The sequence below is a fragment of the Brassica napus genome, chromosome A6 (assembly GCF_020379485.1).
Source record: "Brassica napus cultivar Da-Ae chromosome A6, Da-Ae, whole genome shotgun sequence".
NCBI lineage: Eukaryota > Viridiplantae > Streptophyta > Magnoliopsida > Brassicales > Brassicaceae > Brassica > Brassica napus.
Window position 1 is genome coordinate 28,092,754 of NC_063439.1, and position 20,775 is coordinate 28,113,528.

General features: G+C 41.8%; 4 protein-coding genes across 5 annotated transcripts; 2 read left to right on the forward strand and 2 right to left on the reverse strand.

Annotated features, from left to right (window-relative positions):
- The first annotated feature begins 1,639 nt into the window (after positions 1-1,639).
- Positions 1,640-3,889, forward strand: LOC106410435 (cruciferin BnC1-like). The gene is made up of 4 exons (XM_013850926.2): positions 1,640-2,071; positions 2,300-2,652; positions 2,745-3,161; positions 3,341-3,889. Exons 1-4 carry the CDS (start codon positions 1,789-1,791, stop codon positions 3,743-3,745), a joined length of 1,458 nt encoding a protein of 485 aa, XP_013706380.2. The 5' UTR covers positions 1,640-1,788; the 3' UTR covers positions 3,746-3,889.
- On the reverse strand, positions 3,786-6,334 carry LOC106410434 (pentatricopeptide repeat-containing protein ELI1, chloroplastic). Of its 2 annotated transcripts, XM_013850924.3 has the most exons (2): positions 4,255-6,334; positions 3,786-4,078 (listed from the first exon to the last, which is right to left on the reverse strand). In XM_013850924.3, the coding sequence occupies exons 1-2, from the start codon at positions 6,162-6,164 to the stop codon at positions 3,988-3,990; spliced, it is 2,001 nt and encodes a 666-aa protein (XP_013706378.2). In that variant the 5' UTR covers positions 6,165-6,334; the 3' UTR covers positions 3,786-3,987. The 2 variants fall into 2 exon arrangements, with proteins under 2 accessions (XP_013706378.2, XP_048637427.1); XM_048781470.1 differs by having other exon boundaries at positions 3,786-6,328.
- Positions 6,335-14,734: 8,400 nt separating this feature from the next.
- LOC106410484 (G-box-binding factor 4) lies at positions 14,735-16,004 on the forward strand. Its single transcript, XM_022692240.2, has one exon. It carries the CDS (start codon positions 14,994-14,996, stop codon positions 15,792-15,794), a length of 801 nt encoding a protein of 266 aa, XP_022547961.2. The 5' UTR covers positions 14,735-14,993; the 3' UTR covers positions 15,795-16,004.
- Positions 16,005-16,557: 553 nt separating this feature from the next.
- On the reverse strand, positions 16,558-19,422 carry LOC106410482 (glutathione gamma-glutamylcysteinyltransferase 1). Its single transcript, XM_013850984.3, has 9 exons — positions 19,095-19,422; positions 18,681-18,837; positions 18,354-18,592; positions 18,113-18,276; positions 17,974-18,025; positions 17,595-17,822; positions 17,328-17,517; positions 16,980-17,245; positions 16,558-16,826 (listed from the first exon to the last, which is right to left on the reverse strand). Exons 1-9 carry the CDS (start codon positions 19,338-19,340, stop codon positions 16,740-16,742), a joined length of 1,629 nt encoding a protein of 542 aa, XP_013706438.2. The 5' UTR covers positions 19,341-19,422; the 3' UTR covers positions 16,558-16,739.
- Between the last annotated feature and the right edge of the window lie 1,353 nt (positions 19,423-20,775).

Below are 20,775 nucleotides of genomic sequence, written 5' to 3' on the forward strand. Positions count from 1 at the left end.
GGTCGGTGATATGAAATAGCACATTACGCAAATATGTATGTGATCAATAAATGTATATGTTAATGGTTCCTTCTTCTTTCATTTGGAATAATATTCATGTGCCATTTTACAAAATGCAACTGACAACTTGCTACTTGAAGAGGCATAACCGGATAAATTGTGTATAAAAAATATGACATTTAATTATGTGAAAATCAGTATCATTCACTTAATTTCACACTCAAATATGGCTATCACTTAATTTCACATTCAAAAATATGGCTAGGCTATCTCGCCAATAAACTTTTATTTTATTGTATTTGATCAACTGTTTTTTTTAAATGTAAAAAGACAATATTTGATCAACCGTGACAAACCGTGTTGAACAAGGGCGGCCAAAAAAGTAGCACACAAACGAATTATCTGTATGATATCTGTTCAATATTTGGAATATTTTTGCTTTTTATTATTTTGGACCTTTAAATACATTTTTTGTTAGCAAAAAAATAATAATATTTTGTTTATATAAAATCGCTGGAAACGTAGTTTTGGGAATGCTAAATATCAAAACCATAACAAATAATTCTTTTCAAAAATACCACTTATTTTATTAGAACTAAGCCTGGTTTATCTTTATTAAAATTTAAAGAAACCAAAACATAGCCAAGAAAAATTAGCGATCAATCTTTGGTAAATTTTATTAGTTTGGACTATTTTCTATTTATTTTTAATTTCGAGCTTAAATTTTGATTTCATTTGTATATATGAGTTTGACAAAATAGTTTTTGTGATTTAGTTATTTACTGTTTATTGTGTGGGTTGGTAGAGAAAATGATGATTTAATGAAATAATTAAATTTGCATATAAATCAAAAACAGTTTGTTGTTTAGGAAAAGAAGTAATCGAAGTGTTAGAAATAAAAAAGTTACAAATTCGTATTTATGAAAAAAGGAAAAATGGAATGAAATTCCAAAGGGACTGTGAGCAGCATGCAGCCGTACACTCGTCATGGCGGTGGAATATGATGAAAGCACGGCTCGTCGCGTCCGACACATCTCTCATGTCACGTGTGTCTCAGAGTCATCTGTTTTGTGTCGCTACATCTCTCGATTTTCTTCTTATAGTTACCATTTTTGTTAACTTTAATCATTTGCATGTCCATGATTAATCAGTCATTCGAAACTTTAACATTTCTCCAGTTCGAGTGTGACCGTTATACTACGATCTAATCAAAACATGTCTAGAATCAAATTTACAATCTTTTGCATATTTTTTTGTCTAATAATATTACTAGAAATCTTTGTTTGTTACTAACATTAGTAAAACTATCATCTTAACCAAATTGCAGGAGCAATTCGTTTCAAACGTAATTGCTATAGTGATGTCATTGTAAATTTGTCATACTGATCAAATGTAAAGTATAAGACAATTTTTATATATATCTTGACAAACAAATCAGTATATACAAGAAATATAGATTTTGTCCTATTACATATGCCTATCTCAAAGTTGATGTGTAAAGACATGCAGTTCAATAAGCCATGCAAATTGAGATGTGTCAAACTCCCTTCGTTAATATGTGTTTTCTTACAACGTGAAGCCAAATTAAATTTTCAGAAGAAGACATAAAGATAGCAACTCAAATGAAGTGTAGATTGTACATAGTCGACTCTATATACCTGGTTCTTATCTCATTCAATTTATCCTCAAAAAACTTTATAAACATCTATATAAATAAGTTCACTATAAATAGCTTCATCTAACGCAGCTTTAAAACCAGAAAAACCACAACAACTAAGTAAAGAGAAAATGGCTCGGCTCTCATCTCTTCTCTCTTTTTCCTTAGCACTTTTGATCTTTCTCCATGGCTCTACAGCTCAACAGTTTCCAAACGAGTGTCAGCTAGACCAGCTCAATGCACTGGAGCCGTCACACGTACTTAAGGCTGAGGCTGGTCGCATCGAGGTGTGGGACCACCACGCTCCTCAGCTACGTTGCTCTGGTGTCTCCTTCGTACGTTACATCATCGAGTCTAAGGGTCTCTACTTGCCCTCTTTCTTTAGCACCGCGAAGCTCTCCTTCGTGGCTAAAGGTACGTCAATCTGATTTTGATACTATTTGAGTATCGAGATTCAAACTCGTGATCTTTAAGGTTCAGTCTTTTGAGAAAAGTGTTGTAGTAAGTATATCACTATACTCGTGCTAAGGTTTTGATCAAATATATTATAATTTTTTTTTGTTTAATTTATAACCTAAATATATGGTCGATGTTTACAGAACTACGCATGTAACATTGTTTTTTTGGTTTGTTACATTATAGGACAAGGTCTTATGGGGAGAGTGGTCCCTGGATGCGCCGAGACATTCCAGGACTCATCAGTGTTCCAACCAGGCGGTGGTAGCCCCTTCGGAGAAGGCCAGGGCCAGGGACAACAAGGTCAGGGCCAAGGCCAGCAGGGTCAAGGCCAGGGACAACAGGGCCAGGGCCAACAGGGTCAAGGCCAGGGCTTCCGTGATATGCACCAGAAAGTGGAGCACATAAGGACCGGGGACACCATCGCTACACATCCCGGTGTAGCCCAATGGTTCTACAACGATGGAAACCAACCACTTGTTATCGTTTCCGTCCTCGATTTAGCCAGCCACCAGAACCAGCTCGACCGCAACCCAAGGGTATATAAATAAACAAAAACCTCAAAAGCAATCATATAACTTTTTATATAATTACAGAATAACAAAAATATGGTTTTCTGTTTTATCTGTAGCCATTTTACTTAGCCGGAAACAACCCACAAGGCCAAGTATGGATAGAAGGACGAGAGCAACAGCCACAAAAGAACATCCTTAATGGCTTCACACCAGAGGTTCTTGCTAAAGCTTTTAAGATAGATGTTAGGACAGCGCAGCAACTTCAGAACCAGGAAGACAACCGTGGAAACATTATCCGAGTCCAAGGCCCATTCAGTGTCATTAGGCCGCCTTTGAGGAGTCAGAGACCGCAGGAGGAAGTTAACGGTTTAGAAGAGACCATATGCAGCGCGAGGTGCACCGATAACCTCGATGATCCATCTAATGCTGACGTATACAAGCCACAGCTCGGTTACATCAGCACTCTCAACAGCTACGATCTCCCCATCCTTCGCTTCCTTCGTCTCTCAGCCCTCCGTGGATCTATTCGTCAAGTAAGTACAGCCAAAATATTGTCTATTTAAAAAAGTTTGGTTATGTTTATTCTGGTTAATCAGTGTGGCGATCGAGTACCATATTAATTCTGTAACCATAGTTTATGTTTTCGGTTCGCTTTAATATGTCCGTTTCTTCATTTAAACATGACTACTGAAAGTTCATGTGTTGGATGTAGAACGCGATGGTGCTTCCACAGTGGAACGCAAACGCAAACGCGGTTCTCTACGTGACAGACGGGGAAGCCCATGTGCAGGTGGTTAACGACAACGGTGACAGAGTGTTCGACGGACAAGTCTCTCAAGGACAGCTACTTTCCATACCACAAGGTTTCTCCGTGGTGAAACGCGCAACAAGCGAACAGTTCCGGTGGATCGAGTTCAAGACAAACGCAAACGCACAGATCAACACACTTGCTGGACGAACCTCGGTCTTGAGAGGTTTACCATTAGAGGTCATATCCAATGGGTACCAAATCTCACTCGAAGAAGCAAGAAGGGTTAAGTTCAACACGATCGAGACCACTTTGACCCACAGCAGTGGCCCAGCTAGCTACGGCAGGCCAAGGAAGGCTGATGCTTAAGAGCTTACCCTGTGAACCTCTACTGTAAAAGGAAGTTAAATAGTAATAAAAAAAAGAGTAATAATAATGTACGCAAATGTGACTGGTTTTGTAGAGGTTTTAGAATGTTACTCCTTTTCTGAATAAAAATAACTCTCTTCTATCTAAATTTTCTAGCTAACTTCATTTTTCACTACTCTACAAACATACATATACGAGAATGCAGACTTCTCCGAGGATATAGTGACAATATCTTTCACATATTATGCGGTACAAGATCTGCTCCATATGCCTGCCTTTCCTTTTTTGCTCCAGTCAGATAAGATCTGGTCTGTTCGTCTCTTGCAAGGACCGCTGCAACGTAATATTCATAATTACTTTAGATTTAATCCACTTCAAGATTAATAGGAGTCTCAGTATTAGAGGAGGAGCTATTCACAATCTATTTACGATGGAGACATTGAGACTAAATGCCAGATACATTAAGACAACATTGGCTCCTTTTCGTGTAGCGTAGCGTTTGGTTTTACCAGAAATCGCCACAAGAACAAGAACCATCCACGAAATGATGGAACCTATTCCGATCTCTCATGACAATTTTCCTTCCTGTGATCTTCGATATCAGTTTTGTCACCGTATGACAATCCGAACACACTCGCAGGTTCTTGAATATCCTCAAGGGACTTCCTGGTTTAGTACTAATCAGACCATACGCAATGGCTAGCCTCTCGCTGTGAACCTCTAGAGACTCCTCTTTCTCTGTCTCTTCGAGATCTTGCAACACCGCGTCTGTGTCTGGCACGTAACCACAAGACTTGATCCTTTCGCTCATCTTTCTCACCATTGTGTAAATCTCCTTGCTTTGCAGATGGTTTCTATCTCCCGCTCGGAATTCATGAACTCTATCATCGACTTCTATGGCGCTTACTCCTGGCTCTTTCACTATTGTTTTCTCCTTCATCAAGCTCCTCACTTTCGCCACGCCTTCATAATCACTCACAGATGCATACATATTCGAAAGAAGAACATAAATTCCCGAGTTTGTGATGTTCCGCCTAATGAGATACTCTGCAATTTCCTTGCCTAACACGAAATCTCCATGAAGTTTACAGCTTCCTAAAAGAGAACTCCATATAACGGAATCAGCCTCCATTTCCATGTTCTTTATGATCTCATAAGCCTGCTTTAACCGACCAGCACGACCGAGGAGACTGACCAAACATCCGTAATGTTCGATCTTGGGTTTAATACCATACTCCTGTCCCATTGACTCAAACATTCTGACACCTTCCTCTACCAAACCAGCATGAGCACAAGCCTGTAGTGTTGCTACGAAAGTTATATCCGTTGGCTGCAGCCCTGCGGTTCCCTGCATCTCATCAAACAACCTCAACGCGTCTTGGCTATACCCATGCACTGCGTATCCAGCAATCATCGCATTCCAGGCAACGACATCCTTCCTCGGAGCATCGTTAAACACTGAAACAGCCTCTTCCAAGCTCCCACATTTGCTATACATATCAATCAAAGCCGTGCATACTTTAACATTGACCCTGATGCGACTTCTCTTGATGAAAACATGGATCCAACGCCCGGATTCAAGCGCGCCGATCTGCGAACAAGCCGAAAGAGTCGCCACGACTGTTATTTCATCAGGTTTAGGCTCTCCTTTGGCCAACAGTTCCCGGAAAAGCATCAGAGCTTCGCAGGGAAAGCCATGTTGAGCGTATCCATCGATCATCACGTTCCAAGAAACAATGTCTCTCTCAGTCTCAGGCACTCTTTCGAACAAAGCCCTCGCAGCCTCAACGTTCCCTTGCTTCGCGTAGCAGGTGATCATAGCCGTGGAGGAAACGATGCTTCTCTCAGGCATTCTATCGAACACCTTCTGCGCAGAAACTACATCTCCTCCTCCTCTTGCGTAAACGTCGACGAGACCAGTCGCCACGTAAGGATCTAGCCCCAATCCGAACTTGAGCACATGTGTGTGGACCGCTTTTACAGACTGAGTCGAGCATGATTTCAAAATCGACGAGAAAGTAAACTCGTTGGGGACGGTTTCAGAAGATAGCAACTGAAAGTAAAGAAGGAAAGCTTGGTCACGGAGGCCGTTAGTGGAGGCGGTGTTGATCGCGGCGGAGAATAGGAACAAGTCGGGATCGATCGTCTGGTGAATTAGAGACAACGAGTGGTGAATCTTTCCGTGGGAAGCGTATGCACGGTGGAGCTTGAGGTTTAGAACAGGGTGGTAAGGATGGAGGAAGAGGTTGCGGCGGAGAATAGCCGCGTGGATTTGCTTGACTAAATCCACTGATTCAGATTTGTCGAGTAGAACTGCGAGTTTCTCAGGCGGCGGAAGGCGGAATCCAGCGGCGGAGGAGGAGGAAGTGGTCAACTGTTTTTGCGGAAGTGACGTGGTGAGAATTGGTGACGAGGCCATTTTCTTCGGGTTCTGCTATACCAAACATCATTGGTCGTTTAACGTGGCAGCGTCTGCTGGTTGAACGTATGATTATTACCGTACATGACGTGGCAGAAAATCTAATGGCTTATCAGGTCTGAACTAAGCGGAGCGTATTTAAAAGGCTACAAATTTAAGCGTTTTTCCCAAATCATACGTATATGGATGCAACAAACATGTTAGTGGCTTAAAGATGATTGTTTTGTTCATGTATGTGACTGAAATCAATAAATATATTTGGCTCCAATTCTAAAAACAAAATCTAACCCTATATATTCATATAAATATAGTTTAATAAATAAATTTATTAATTTAGAAAATAGAATTTTCTAAATATAATTATAATTTATAAAATAAAAATGTTCTAAATTTTAAATAATAAAAGTTGTTAATATATATCTACATATTTTTGGTAATATCCGTCTCTCGAGAATCCAAGCTAGATATGAATCCAAAACTTTGTCTTTTTCTCGTGCAACCGCTTCTTCAAAAAACGTTTGTGAAGATCAATTGAGAAGTTTTGAGCTTCTCAATCTTCGGAAATAAAAATAAAAACGAGAGAAAGAGAGTACATGAAAATCCAAAACCAAAGTTTCCTACAGAGAATCTTTTGTTTAGAAAGATTCCATATACATTAGTTAAAAAGATCTTTACAGACAGGTTCAGCTTGGAGAGATCTTTCTCCCACCGCTCATGCTTTGTATATTTAATCTCGGTCATGTGTTGGAAAATGTACAAAGTTTCCATTGTAAAAGAGGTGAACTTGTATTCCTATAACACATTACTCCGAATCTGTCTGTATTATAAACTTTAAAAATAAAGTTGGCCTTTGGTCTCTTTTATAAAAATTAGTGTATCTTCCATATACATTGAACCTCTGATAATAAATTTGCATAGAGAAGTAGACGTTACGCTTTCATCAGACGCCCGTATGGTAAGAAGGCATAGTAGCATGATTATTGGGGGTCCTTGGTCTTGGGTCCTTAATACACATATATTTGTATGTATATATTATATATGCGTATATATTTGCGGGCTAAGGACTTTACGAAAACCCAAACCGAAAGTTCCTTAATTAAGGAACTTTCGGTTTGGGTTTCCGTAAAGTCCTTAGCCCGCAAATATATACGCATATATAATATATACATACAAATATATGTGTATTAAGGACCCAAGACCAAGGATCCCCAATAATCATGCTCTCATGATTGTCTGATATGGAGAAACAAGAATTCTTCAAGAGACATCGCCTTCTCTGAATCTAAATTTTCATTCAACAATGTTTACTGGATCAAGAGATTAAACAATAACATACAATCTTTATGGGCTCCAATTTTGGATGGATTTATAAGAGGACATGGACCGTCATAGTGGATCTAATCAAACAAATTAGCATTATGGGGTTTTCATTGGTTGGCCTTCAGAGTATCACTAATTTGGGCTAAAAGACTTCATCCTCTTCAATACAGTTTGGTCGTCTCAAGGGTCAAGGCAATGCAGCTATTGAATCAGCAACCAGATGATATTGAATCTATCATCAATCAAGAACCAGAGTTGGGAAGTAAGAAAGCTCTGGTTAATTTACAAAAAAGAAATAGAAAACTACATCAAACATTTATTTGAAAAATGTAAAGTTTTCTGTTTTTTTTTCTAAGAAAATACGTAACAAAGTCCAAAAAAATAACTATATAATTAATATTTAAAAATTAAAATAGTTTCACGCGTAGTGCAGATTAATTAATACAAGTATAGTATATTAATAGTTAGTGAAAGTAACAGAAGTTTAATTTTTTTTTTTTTTTTTTTTTTGTCATCAAAAGCTTTATTTCAAACTTAAACCGGTCCTATCGTACTAGCCTCGTGAGCTAGCGGAATAGAGACCATACTGTCAACCAACATGTAGTGTAAATCACGTGATCGGGCCTCTTTTGCAAGAGCATCCGCACGGAAGTTCAAAGAACGAGGTATAAAACTCAGCGAAAAGGAAATAAAAGAAGTTCTCAGTGCCTCAATGGCATCAAGCTCTGGATCAAGTGCTGGCCACTTCTTAGAGAAGTTGATGATGTGTACCAGCTGTTGACAGTCTGATTCCAAGCGTACCTGCTGGAACCCACGGCTACTAAGCTCCTCCATAGCCCACACTAAACTCTCCGCTTCCGCATGTAGTGGGGATGGGACGTTGATTAGTTTCCTTTGCCCTCGCATTACCTCCATGTCGCCATCGAACACAATAAAACTCAGCCCCACTCCAGTATCTTCTAGGACCCAAGACGCGTCGAGCTGGCATCTCCATCGTCCCACCCTTTCTTGTTCCTCCACTTCCGCTATCCTCTCATTCCCGTCGTCTGCTGCTTCCAAGATGTCCGGCAGGATCTGCGCTAGCTTCCATGTTGTAGCTTCCGAAACCGCTAGTTGCAGGGTATCCACAGGTGATGTATCCTTGTTATTAAAACATTTATCGTTTCGTGCCTTCCATAAGTACCAGATCAACCATGGAAAGAAGGCCGTGCTCTCAGCTCTGCTAGGATCTGTTTGCAAATTCAGTAGCATATCAAAGTTAACAAAGATTGAGGAACTCGGGAAGACCCCCGGAGACGTCGGGACTGTCGATAATGCCCAACTTTGAATCGCTGGCGGGCATTCAAAGATGATATGGTTAATCGTTTCATTCTCCGCACCACAGCGTTGACAGACCGAGTCGTTACCGCAATGTCTTTCTTTTAGCTTGCTCGCTGAGGCGACATATCCAGACAGAGCTTGCCACAGAAAATGCTTGATTTTCCGCGGCGCCTTAAGTCTCCAAACCTTCTTCTTTAAACCATTGCAACTCGGTCCCAGGCTTATGTCCCCACGCAGCTTTTTCCGTTGTTCAACTGCAATGGTGTACCCAGACCTCACTGTGTATACCCCCGACTTTGTATGCTTCCAGCTGTAGCCGTCCTTGCGTCCCGTTTTGCTGATCCTAAGTGTGAGAATACGAGATACATCATCGGCAGCAATAAATTCATTTATAACGCCAACATTCCATTCAGCCTTGTCGACATCAATAAGGTGGTGGACTTTAAGATCAGTATCCATGATCACTGTCTTTGGTTTCGCCGCGCGAGCAGGTTCCGTAGGGATCCATGCGTCTTCCCAAACTTTCGTGTCTGCCCCTGTTCCTATCGTCCTCTTGATTCCACCGATGAGAATCGGTCTAGCTGCCATCAAGCTGTTCCACCCAAAAGATGGGGAATTTGCTTTACCTATTACAAGTGGATTCGAGTGTCTGTAGTATCTACCTTTAAGAACTCTTGCTAGAAGGGACTCGGGATGTGTAAGCAGACGCCATACTTGTTTAGCGAGAAGGGCCAGGTTGAAATCTCGGAAATCTCGGAAGCCCAAGCCTCCTTCCTCTACTGGTACACAGATTTTGTCCCATGCCACCCAATGCATCCCCCGATTGTTATTGCTTGTACTCCACCAGAAACGCGCCACTGCGGCGGATAGTTTGTTACAGATCTCTAAAGGTATCAAGTAACACGACATCACATAAGTCGGTACTGACTGGGCCACTGATTTGATTTGCACCTCTTTACCACCCTTTGATAATAGTTTACCTGACCAAGAGTTGATCTTTCCATTCATCCTCTCTTGAACGAAAGAAAAAACTTGTTTCTTTGATCCACAAATCTTTTCCGGCATTCCCAGGTACATTCCCATTCCTCCTTCGTTGTTAATATTGAGTGATCTTTTCAGATCGGTTTTTGTGGACGCTATGACCTTAGAACCGAACAGAACTGAAGATTTAGACTTGTTCAGTTGTTGTCCTGAGGCTTTCCCATAGACGTCAATGATGCGAACCAGTTCCCTGCATTGAGATTGCTCCGCTTTGCAGAAGAAGAGGCTGTCATCGGCGAAGAGTAAATGAGAGATGGCGGGGCTCCCTCTAGCAATCTTGATACCCGTAATAGTTTGATCTCTCTCCGCTTGTTTTATATGCGAGATCAGAACTTCCGTGCATAAAATAAATAGGAACGGAGACAGCGGATCGCCCTGTCGGAGACCCCGGGACGGCACGATCCTCCCTTTGGCCTCTCCGTTTATCAAGACTTGGTACGAGACGGAGGTAATGCATTTCATTATCCTTGCCACCCATATATGATCGAAGCCAAATTTTAGAAGTAGGGCTTCCATAAACCTCCATTCTACGCGATCGTAAGCTTTACTCATATCAGTTTTGATCGCCACGAACTTCCCTTTGCAGCTAGGATTTGTACGAAGCGCGTGAAACATTTCTTGGGCCACAAGGATATTATCAGTGATGAGCCTCTCTGCCACAAACGCAGATTGCGTCTCTGAAATGATCTTCGGCAGGATACTTTTCAGCCTAGATGATAAGATTTTTGAGATGATCTTATATCCCACATTGCAGAGACTGATCGGCCTAAATTCAGTCATCGCCTCCGGTCTTTCAGTCTTTGGTATTAGACATATATTAGTCATGTTTAGTCTCTCATCAAGCTCCCCCGTATCAAAGAAACCCCTGACCATATTGCAGACATCCTTCCCAACCGAGCTCCAAAAGCGTTGGTAAAAGAGGCTAGTCATGCCGTCTGGACCAGGCGCCTTCTCCGGGTTAATCGCAAAAGTAGCATTTTTAATCTCCTCATCTTGAGGGATACGAAGTAGATTCTGATTCATGTCCTCTGAGACTGTCGCGGTAATAAACCGGAGGGATTCTTCAATGGTGTCTGGGTTTGTCGTAGTGAACAACGTCTGGAAATAGTCAACAGCGACTGCCTCTATATCGTCCTCTTTGTAAACCCATTGATTCATCGAGTTTCTCAGGCGAGTAATTCTGTTGCGTGCTCGTCTTTGTTTGGTCTTCGCATGAAAATATCTTGTGTTCCTATCTCCTTCTCGCAGCCATATAACTCGACTTTTCTGCTTCCAATAAAGCTCCTCTTCCCTATATGCTTCACAGAGTTTCCACTTCAATTCCAGTTCTTCTTCGCTTGAGATCATCTCGTCGTTTTGCACTTGATCTAGTTTTTGCTTTAAGCTTTCAATAAGCTTTGCGCTGTTGGTGGGATTCCGTTTCTTCCACCTTGAGATGGACCTGCGAGTCCTACAGATTTTGTCATAAAGCTCCAGGTCGGGTTCCATCTTTAGTGCCTCCCATTCTCCCTTAACAGTGTCGATGAAACCTTCTTTACCAAACCAGTTACGGTCGAAACGAAAGTTTCTTTTTCCGCGAGCCCCTCTGTTTTGAAACCTCGCTAAGATGGGCCGGTGGTCAGATCCCCAGCGCAACAAATACTCCACATAAGTGTGGGAAAATACATTATGCCAATCTTCATTTCCGACGGCTCTGTCCAGCCTACATTGCACCCGTCCTGCTCTGGTTCTTCCTGCCCATGAAAAAATGTTCCCTTTAGATGGAAACTCAATCATCCCGCACCCTGCAAGCATGTTTTTAAACGGCAGGAAAGAGCTTTCTGGTCGTTTTCGCCCCCCTCTTTTCTCCAAATTGCTTGTGATCTCATTGAAATCCCCCATCAAGAGCCATGCTCCTGTCCTGTTTGCACTCATCCGCAGCAACCTTTCCCATACATACTCACGGTATTCCACCACCGGATCTCCATACAAGAACGTGATAAACACTTCCTGTCCGTCTATCTGCGCTTTTATATCAATCATACGATCATTATAGAAAATAATATCCACCGCAGAGTCCTCCATGTAAAACAAAGCCAATCCACCGCCCCTACCAACAGGGTCCACGGTGAACAATTTATCATAACCAAATTCAAACTTAAAGTCTTGCATAAAAGAAAAATTGTTTTTTGTTTCTGAAAGAAAAAGAAAGCTAGGTTTAAAACAGCGATGCAACTCCCGGAGGTGTTGCTTGGTCAGGTAGGCTCCGGCCCCCTGACAGTTCCAGGCGATTGCACTCATATCTGAGTACTGGGTGGTTTCTGGGACCCCACCGAACCTGATGCAGCAGTAGATTTTCGGCCTTTGGTAACCGAAGGATACACCTCAACACGAGGGACCACCTTTGAGCCTGGGTCTTTCGTCATGAAGAGACGCCCCTGTTTGGCCAGCTTGCCTTTTGGTGATGCTCGACCTCTATTCGCAAGCTTCCTGGATGCAGCTAAACCTTTTGTGTCTGGGCTTCGCGTACCCCTGCGCTTATTTAAGTTTGCCGGGGGGAGAGGGTTCTTTTGCATCCTCCTGCCCTGTTCCGACATCCTTCTTGGAGGTAGGTTGTTCCTACTTTGTTCTCTTTTCTCTTTTCCCTCTCCTCCTAAGACTCTTCCATCTTCGTGTTGTTTCTCCAAGTTTTTAGTACCTGCGGTTTGATATTCTGGAGCCATCGTCTCTTCCACCATCGTCTCTTCCACCCTAGTTTCATCAAGCAGGTCATCATTGTCTAACATTTCCTCATCCATTTCAAGTTGTACGCTGGCATATTGTTCCTCAAATTCTTTCAACTCCTCCTCCGTCATCTCCTGCTCATTATCTGTTGGCTTGTCCAGTTCTTCTAGATTTGGCCTGTTAAGGGATGGAGCACCCGTCTCAATAGGACTTCGCAATGATATCACTCTTTCTGGAGAGGTCACAAATTCCTTTTCTTTCTCCGTAATCACCTGATTACCAGGGAACTCAGTTTGAACTGTATCAAAAATCTTCAAGATTCCACTTGCCGCACGGACTGTATCCAGATTTGTTTCTTTATCTCCTGCGTTCGCTTCAATAGCCTTCCCCTTAAGCATGCGTCTTCTTTCATCTTCGGTTTCCCTTGCTATCTCTCTCACATTCCTTTGGTTAGGGGAGAGAGCCATTTGTTCATCTCTCCTTTTCCCTGGCTCTCGAGTCGGTCGCCATTCCATTCGCGGCTGCTGTCTAGGCGAGTGGTATCGTCTTCCTGCGCCATCCCCTCTGTCATATCTATGACTTTCAGAGATAGTCCTCTGGGAATCTGGTGAGTTCCTAGTTGATTTTGATGAGAGATCCATTCTTCTGTGCTCATAATGCTGGTCTTTATTCGTTTGGTCCAGGTTGCGACCCCTGGTGTCAGGACTGGAACCTTTAATTCTCCAGCTCGAGGATGAGACCGAGTCACCGTGGTGGCCCCTCACAGAACGATTTCCAGAATCTCTGCTGCTGTGCTTCGACTCCTCATATTTATCCCTGTTGTAAGGATGATATCTCTCCCGATCACGGGGATTTCTTCCTCCATAGCTATGATCAATTCTATTCCAAACATTCTTTGCAATGTCTTCTCTTTTGCTTAGAATCTTTGATCTTAAATCACCATGCTCTGTCCTCTGTGCTTGTCCTGGTCTGGCTCGCTCCTCTCTTCTTTGTGGGTGTTCCTGACGTCTCTTATCTGATTCCATCTCACGGGAAAATCTAGGATGGTTGTCGGTGTTCCACGCGTGGTTCTCGAAACCCCTGTGCAGATCGCGGCCTCTAAATGGTGCAGAGAAAGCTTCTCTGGCCGCCAGCTCCTCTTTCTCCTTACTTTCCAAACGAACTAAACGGTTAGCTTCTCTTTGTTCTGGGGACAGCTCAGGGCATGTACCTTCTTCATGCGATATTCTTTTGCAGGTAAAGCAATATCGGTGTAGCTCTTCATAAGACAAAGATACTTTGATGATATCACCATTCGCATATCCAGCCTTCCTCTCAAATTGCAAAGGTTCATCAGCATTAACAACAACTCGAACCCTTCCATTTTCGACATCTACCGTATCCACCTCTCCCAAAGCCCGGCCAATGCTCCTATATGATTCATCTTTTTTGTAATGTGTCGGTACTCCGGTGATATTCACCCACAAGAGTAAGGAGTTTGGATAGTCCTCCTTTATCGTTGGTATCCACCTTTCTAAGGAGAAGGTCCACTTATTAAAATGACATGGTCTACGGAGAAGTACTTTTTGGAGATCCTCCTCCTTATCGAAATCAAATTGGAATTTGTTATTCCCAAGGTTTGTTCCTCGTACCCTGCCTTCCACGTCCCAGATACTTCGTTTCGGCATATGTTTGATTAAAGCATCAACACTTCTACCATCCCGATGGAACATCCTTCCAACAAGGGATAGTTTATACTTCTCGACAAGATCAGTGTAATCGAATTCTGGAACTTTTATGATCTCTTCCTTGTCTTGGCTACGTCTGCGGTCATGTCGAGTACTCCCGACTCTGGTTCGATCCTTCCTTTCCCGATACATCGTAACAGCGGGGACCGGTAAGGATGAGACAGCGCCCTATTAGAGGGGAATAGAACTATTAACGTAATGTCGTTTACTTGATGCTCACGAAACCGGGAACCAAGGTATTACGCTACGAAAACAGAAGATAAAACACTGCAAGGGGCAGGAAAATTTAGGAACGAGAGGAGTGTGGTGTAGTCTCCCTCTCTCCTAGACCGCCGGTAAGAAACTAGGTCCTCCGCCTGAGACGGGGTTCAGATCTCGAAATCGCCTTGTCGTCGCCAAAACCCTAGCTTATTATTTTAAGTGATATAACAGAAGTTTAATTATGCACTAATTATATCTTAAAAAACAATAATTGATGGTAAGAGTTTCACGACCACATAATGAAGACACGAGACAGAAGCTTCCCCACGCGCCCACAAAGTAAAAAAGAGACTTATCGTTAAGTTGAAAACTCTGATAGCTTAATAATCCACGCGCTAGATAAAAGCACGTGTTGTGCAATCTCTCATCTCGGGGCCGAGTCAAAAGAAGAAATCTAGAGGCGAATCTCTGATCCGATTCCGGCGAGCGAGAGAGACTTGTTCTAACTTCTCCGATAATGGCGTCCTTTAAGGTGATGCATTCTCCCTCTTCTACAAACTCGGATCCATCTCGTCGCATCCCTTCTTCCTCCATAAGACCTCGGCGAGATCCCAACGCGAGGATCCTCGGCGGTTACGACGGTTACAGTCCCGCCGCGATGACGGTTGAAGGTATTCTCCACGAGACTTTCGCATCGGATCCACCGGCGACGGATTCTTCGCTCCTGATGGATGCTTCTCCGACGGCGACGGTTTCCGGAGGAACGGATACGCGGGGGAAGAGCGTCGACGAGGTGTGGAGAGGGATGAAGGAGGAAGAAGAGATGATGACGTTAGAGGATTTCTTAGCGAAGGCCACTGGTGAAGACGGAGGAGGAGAGTCGGATGACGTGGATGTGAAGATTCCTCCGGCGGAGAGTTACGGATTCGATCATCACAACCCTTTTCAGATGATTGATAAAGTGGAAGGATCGATCGTTGCGTTTGGGAACGGTGTGGATGTCTACGGAGGAGGAGCGAGAGGGAAGAGAGCGAGAGTGATGATGGAGCCTTTGGATAAAGCCGCTGCGCAGAGACAGAGGAGGATGATCAAGAACCGTGAGTCTGCTGCTAGGTCTAGAGAGAGGAAGCAAGCTTACCAAGTTGAGTTGGAGACTTTAGCTGCCAAGCTTGAGGAGGAGAATGAGAAGCTTTCTGTGGAGATTGAGGAGAAGAGGAAAGAGAGGTACCAGAAGCTGATGGAGTTTGTGATCCCTGTGGTTGAGAGACCTAAGCAGGAACCTCGGTTCTTGCGCAGGATTCGATCTTTGGAGTGGTAATGATAATAATCTAGAATAATAAAAAGGTAGAGACTTTGGAAGGTTTCTTTTGGTATGTAACTATATAAGACCTGTGTGTATGATGAGAGTGGATTCGTAATCTGCGGTAAAGAGTAGCGAATGTGATGAATATGGTTAATAACTTTACTATATTATATATGTAGATTGCATATGTTATGTAGTTTTATCACTTATGGTTTTGATGAGACATTGATCTGGGTATCAGCGCAATCTCTTTGTCTTTACAAATAGAGTTTGAATTTAAATCTGAGAACAGTTCAGATTGAATTAAGAGAGAGGAGCAGTGAGGTCTCTCTCTTTCTATTGGCATTGCTTTAGCAGAAGAACCATTGCTGTGTCTTTGAGATATATAATCATAGAGAAACAGAACTGAAAGCCATTGTGATGATGATGATAGATACTCGAAATTTTGTACTTGCACCTCTTCGTGATCCCTAGTCGAGAAGATACTAAAGGAAACGAGCTTCTTCATTTTGTTCTGAACCATGTCTGTGGAGGTAAAAAAATCAGCAGAGCGGTGACCACATGGCTGTCTACGTGGTACTTTGCCTCCGGACTATAGTCACTTGGTTTGGAGACAGGTTTGGTTAACCTCTTATTCACTACCATCACGAACCCATCTTGTTCACCAACCTCTATGAAAAGGAGAATGCCACTGTTGCGACCTTTGATTATTAAAGACCGATGTTGTTTGCAAATCACATGCGACGCCTCTTGTAATCAATACATCCTCTTCAGTAGATTGTGTAATAGAATAACATTTATTAACGTAGTGGTAGTAAAAGATAGAATGCATATGCTACAAATAGAGTTTGAATCATACATAGAATAAAATGAGACTCTAATAAATTATAGGGTATTTTAGGTTTGAGAAACTGGGATTCAAATGGTGAAGAGAGAGACTTCAGATTTGGGTTAGACGAATCAAAAGGCAGGTGCAGCGAAATCCTCCTCCTCCTTGTTCTCTTGGCATCTTTTTAGCAGCTGAAGTTGGCGTCGAAGATGCAATACCTGTAATACCAACCATGTAAACATCAAAAACAGTCATTTGCTCAAAGAGGTAAAACTCTCATGCTCAACTTAGGTTTAGTTAATTGTTTAGTAAAAATAAGTAAACCCTTTTCAACCGTGACTCCCAGAAATAGAATTGGTATTATAAATTACCTCTTCTTGAAGCATAGTTGGGAGGGAAGCCATGGAAATGAGCTGCTTCATTTCTTGCATAAGAGCTTGGTCTTTGATCCCTGACCATGTCTGTGGAGGTAAAGCCAACAGAAGTACAGTGAACACATCGTTTCCTGCTGGAAAATTTGCCTCTGGACCACATTCACAGTTAGTTTGAGTCGATGGCACCAGTAGATCAACATTTTGTTCGCTCCCGTCACGCACCACAACTCCAGTCACCACTGTGCCTTCTGCCTCGCCAGGACCTTGATGAGGGGAAACAAGTTTTAACTGTTAAAACAAAATTAACATTCAACCTAAGTATAAGACTCAACATCAGTGACATACCTTTGACACATGTGACACAAGTTTCCCGACAACAAAACTCTTTTGATGAGCATCCGGACAAGATTTCAGCTCCTTGGCAACAAGCCTTTGCAGCCGCATATGTCAGACTGTCTTCGTAACCCACAGTGGATAAGAACTTACTGATGTGTTTGAACAGTTCTGTTTCATGCACTTCTTTCAGCACCACTTGCTGCAGAGGATTTAATCAGAGATTAGACATGTATAAGTCAAGATTGTCCAACGTATGGCTTTGTCACCGGAGAGTACCTTTAAGTTTAGCCTTGATTTCTCCTCAGCGCTGAGGTTTTGTTTTGTGTCCTCCGCTATTCTGAGCTCAGCCACCCATCTGATGAATGTGTTGAAATTTGACGGAAGTGACTTGAACACAACTGATAAGATTTTTTCCACGCTATCTACTTGCTGTGAACTCACAAGACGAGGAACATCTTCCTTTAAATACTTGGCTATGCTGATCCAGCTCTCATCTTTGCAGGACTGGTATATAGATAACCAAAACAACAACCGGTCAAGTTTGGTTAACAAGTTTTTGTATTACCAATGAAATGTACCAAGGATCTGAAGTTTATTCAATACATGTGCACACAAGATGTGGTTATAAAGAGAATTAATTTTGCATCAGACATACCAGAGTATAGAGCAATCCTGGTTCTCTGTGGGGTCTAGATATGAGCATGAACCTGGGAACAACACGGAACAACATCAGACCATATCTTATAAAAACAACTTCATCATGATACTAATAGAAAAAAAAATGAGTATGTTACCCTCTACGTTTTCCTGTTGAATCATCAATGCTGTCCATGGCTTCCCAAAGAAGTTTAAGAGGAACCCAATGAGGAGGATACTTGAAACGTGCAACATCAAGAATCAAAGCCATATCTCTCTCAGCATTATAGCCACCTATAGGTGAAAAGTGACCAGACCCAGTCTGCAAAAAAAAAAGAAAGATTTGTTAGAATCCTGATCAATATTACAAGCACTCAACAGTTGTGATGCAGAAGTTACCTGCTTAAACACCCCTCTGTGATACGTTGAGATCATATGGCAATTCTCAGAGGTGGAGCATTTCATCACAAGCTTGCGAAAGTCGTCAATGGTGGTCTGATTAGTGCGGAAAGCCTCCACTTTGGCTCCAGAACAGTGAGCCAAACAGACAACTTTCCCAAATGAAATGCCCTTTTCCTTGACTACTTCCAGTGGCTCGCAGCAGTCCAGCATCGACTCATCAAACCACCTCCAAGGCCCTATTCGAAGAAAAATTCAAAAAAACAATCTAGATTTGTTTCCTTCTCTTTATGTATACTAAAAGAAATGGTACATATATATATATACCTTTCCATTTACGTCCAGGATCAATAGAAAGAGCGTTCAACACCACAGAGAGGCTAGCCAAGCCACAATAAGCAGGTTCAGACTGCGTCTGGAAATAAGAAATCAACCTGAAAAATCCTTCCATAGTGCCTTTCTGAAGCGCTTCATTGAATATTTTCTGATCACAAAAAGACAACTCAGATGAAACACAACAACATCTTTTTTAACTTTTCAGACAGTAACTAAATAGAGCAACACAAATTACATCAACAAGTCTATCCCTCTGTAATAAAACCCGACTACTTGTAGTAACAGTTAACTAGAAGTATTCAGATCTCTCACTCAAAAAGCTCAACCAATGAATATATTACAAAAATAACCTAATTTTAATTAAAAGAAAATCGATGAATCGAAAAAACTTTGATCTCGTCGTACCTTGCCTTCGGAAGAAGAAAAGTCAATGGCTGGAGGAGAAGGAAGAGATCGCCGGTAGAGACTCGCCATAGCCATTACGACAGGTTTCTTGGAGGGATGATAATTAGTATATATATGCTGAGAAAGTGACAAAGATCGCACTGGAAGATTCGGAAAAGTAGGAGCGAATAACTTTGCGTAACCTTTAACTTTCGGTGTGATGATGAGATTTGAATATGTGAACAAGGCGTTGATTCTTGTACACATATATGTATGAGTTTATTATTAATACACCACAGGCTCTCTCTCTACTCAATTATTCCACTCTCTTCTGGTCAACGCTCTCTCTCTCTCTCTCTCTTCCTCGCGACGACGAGACGCCGTTAATTAAATACATCCGGTTCGGCTTTGGTATTACATATTGCATGTTTTAAATTTAAATTAGGTAATTTTACATTACTCTACTTTTTTACATAAATCTTTAGGCAACTGTAGTTCGTAAGGGGATATTTTCCATTTCGATGGAGTTAACTTTAGTTTTATTACAAAAGTTATGGGTTAACAGACTACTACTGTTTTGTTCGGCTTAGCGGTCGAATGACCGTATATGACGGCGTTTAGTCACCGTTAGTTTCTGGTCAAACTTGGCGTGAAAGTGGGTGAGAGAGACTTCTTGAATCAGTCGGGTCAGAGGACTCCGGTTTGTTCTTTGGAGTTTGGAGGGCATCGCTCACAATCATTTCATTTCACCAACACAAGGTACACATAGTTAATATATTATTATATAACAAAACTAATTTATTTATTAACCGCTCTGCTTGCAATCGACCCAATAACCCAATGATCCGATAAGTTATCCGGTTTAGTGTCCGGGTCCATAGTTTCATCTTCTCTCCAGTCGATGTTAATGGTTTTCCAAAAAATCTACAGCACTCCCGAAGAAGGCCACCACCGCATCAGAGAAAAATGACATATATTAACTTGGACTTAGACCGGAAAGAGGAGAAAGCAAAGGACAAAGAGGGAAGGAAAAATGATAATTTGCCTTAGACGCCGCCGAAGTGGCAGGTCAGAGCTAGGGTTACAGCTCTCTTTTGGTGTCTCTCTTTCTCTCTACCCAATCCTAACTCTAAACCCATCCCCTAGAAGCTTTTTATACTTTTCTTCCTTCTCAACTTCTACTCTTGTTCTTTAAGAATATACATTGTGCTTTGCACGGTTCGTTTGTCAGTCTTTTCCATGTATGATCTTTTTCTTTTATCTTTTGTTGTCTCAAGGCTTTTTGCCTTCATTTGTTTTCAAGGATCATTTCTACTTAAATCTCTAGGACAGGAGTGTTTCTCTTTTTATAACCATTCCCTTTTCTTGATTGCTTTTCATTCTTTATTATTATTTTTTTGGTTTATAAACCCAAATCATTAGGCTTTTGCCTTCATTGGTGTTTAGTTTTTCATTTTCTCCTCTTGCAACCTCCACTCCATGATCAATCTTTCTTTGTTGAAATATAATTTGTTTCTTTTAAACTTCACACTCATATTTCTTCCCGCTTCGGAACCAGAATCAGGATCAGAATCTTGTAGAAGCTTATGAAATTCTGCTTCTAAAATGCTTCTAAAATATTCTTTTAAAAACATGTTGGAAGCTTATGATTCCGTTTTGGAATCACACTTCCATTCTTTAAAAAAATTATCTTTATGCATTG

Excerpts from the sequence above, each read along its gene's own strand:
- LOC106410435 (XM_013850926.2), top strand. The coding sequence starts at position 1,789 with ATGGCTCGGCTCTCATCTCTTCTCTCTTTTTCCTTAGCACTTTTGATC. Across the intron at positions 2,072-2,299 it reads GCTCTCCTTCGTGGCTAAAG|GACAAGGTCTTATGGGGAGA; the intron begins GTACGTCAATCT and ends GTTACATTATAG. Across the intron at positions 2,653-2,744 it reads AGCTCGACCGCAACCCAAGG|CCATTTTACTTAGCCGGAAA; the intron begins GTATATAAATAA and ends TTTTATCTGTAG.
- LOC106410434 (XM_013850924.3), bottom strand. The coding sequence starts at position 6,164 with ATGGCCTCGTCACCAATTCTCACCACGTCACTTCCGCAAAAACAGTTG. Across the intron at positions 4,079-4,254 it reads TGTTCTTGTGGCGATTTCTG|CGGTCCTTGCAAGAGACGAA; the intron begins GTAAAACCAAAC and ends ATTACGTTGCAG.
- LOC106410484 (XM_022692240.2), top strand. The coding sequence starts at position 14,994 with ATGGCGTCCTTTAAGGTGATGCATTCTCCCTCTTCTACAAACTCGGAT.
- LOC106410482 (XM_013850984.3), bottom strand. The coding sequence starts at position 19,340 with ATGTGTACAAGAATCAACGCCTTGTTCACATATTCAAATCTCATCATC. Across the intron at positions 18,838-19,094 it reads TTTCTTCTTCCGAAGGCAAG|AAAATATTCAATGAAGCGCT; the intron begins GTACGACGAGAT and ends TTTTGTGATCAG. Across the intron at positions 17,246-17,327 it reads TTGTGTCACATGTGTCAAAG|GTCCTGGCGAGGCAGAAGGC; the intron begins GTATGTCACTGA and ends CCCCTCATCAAG.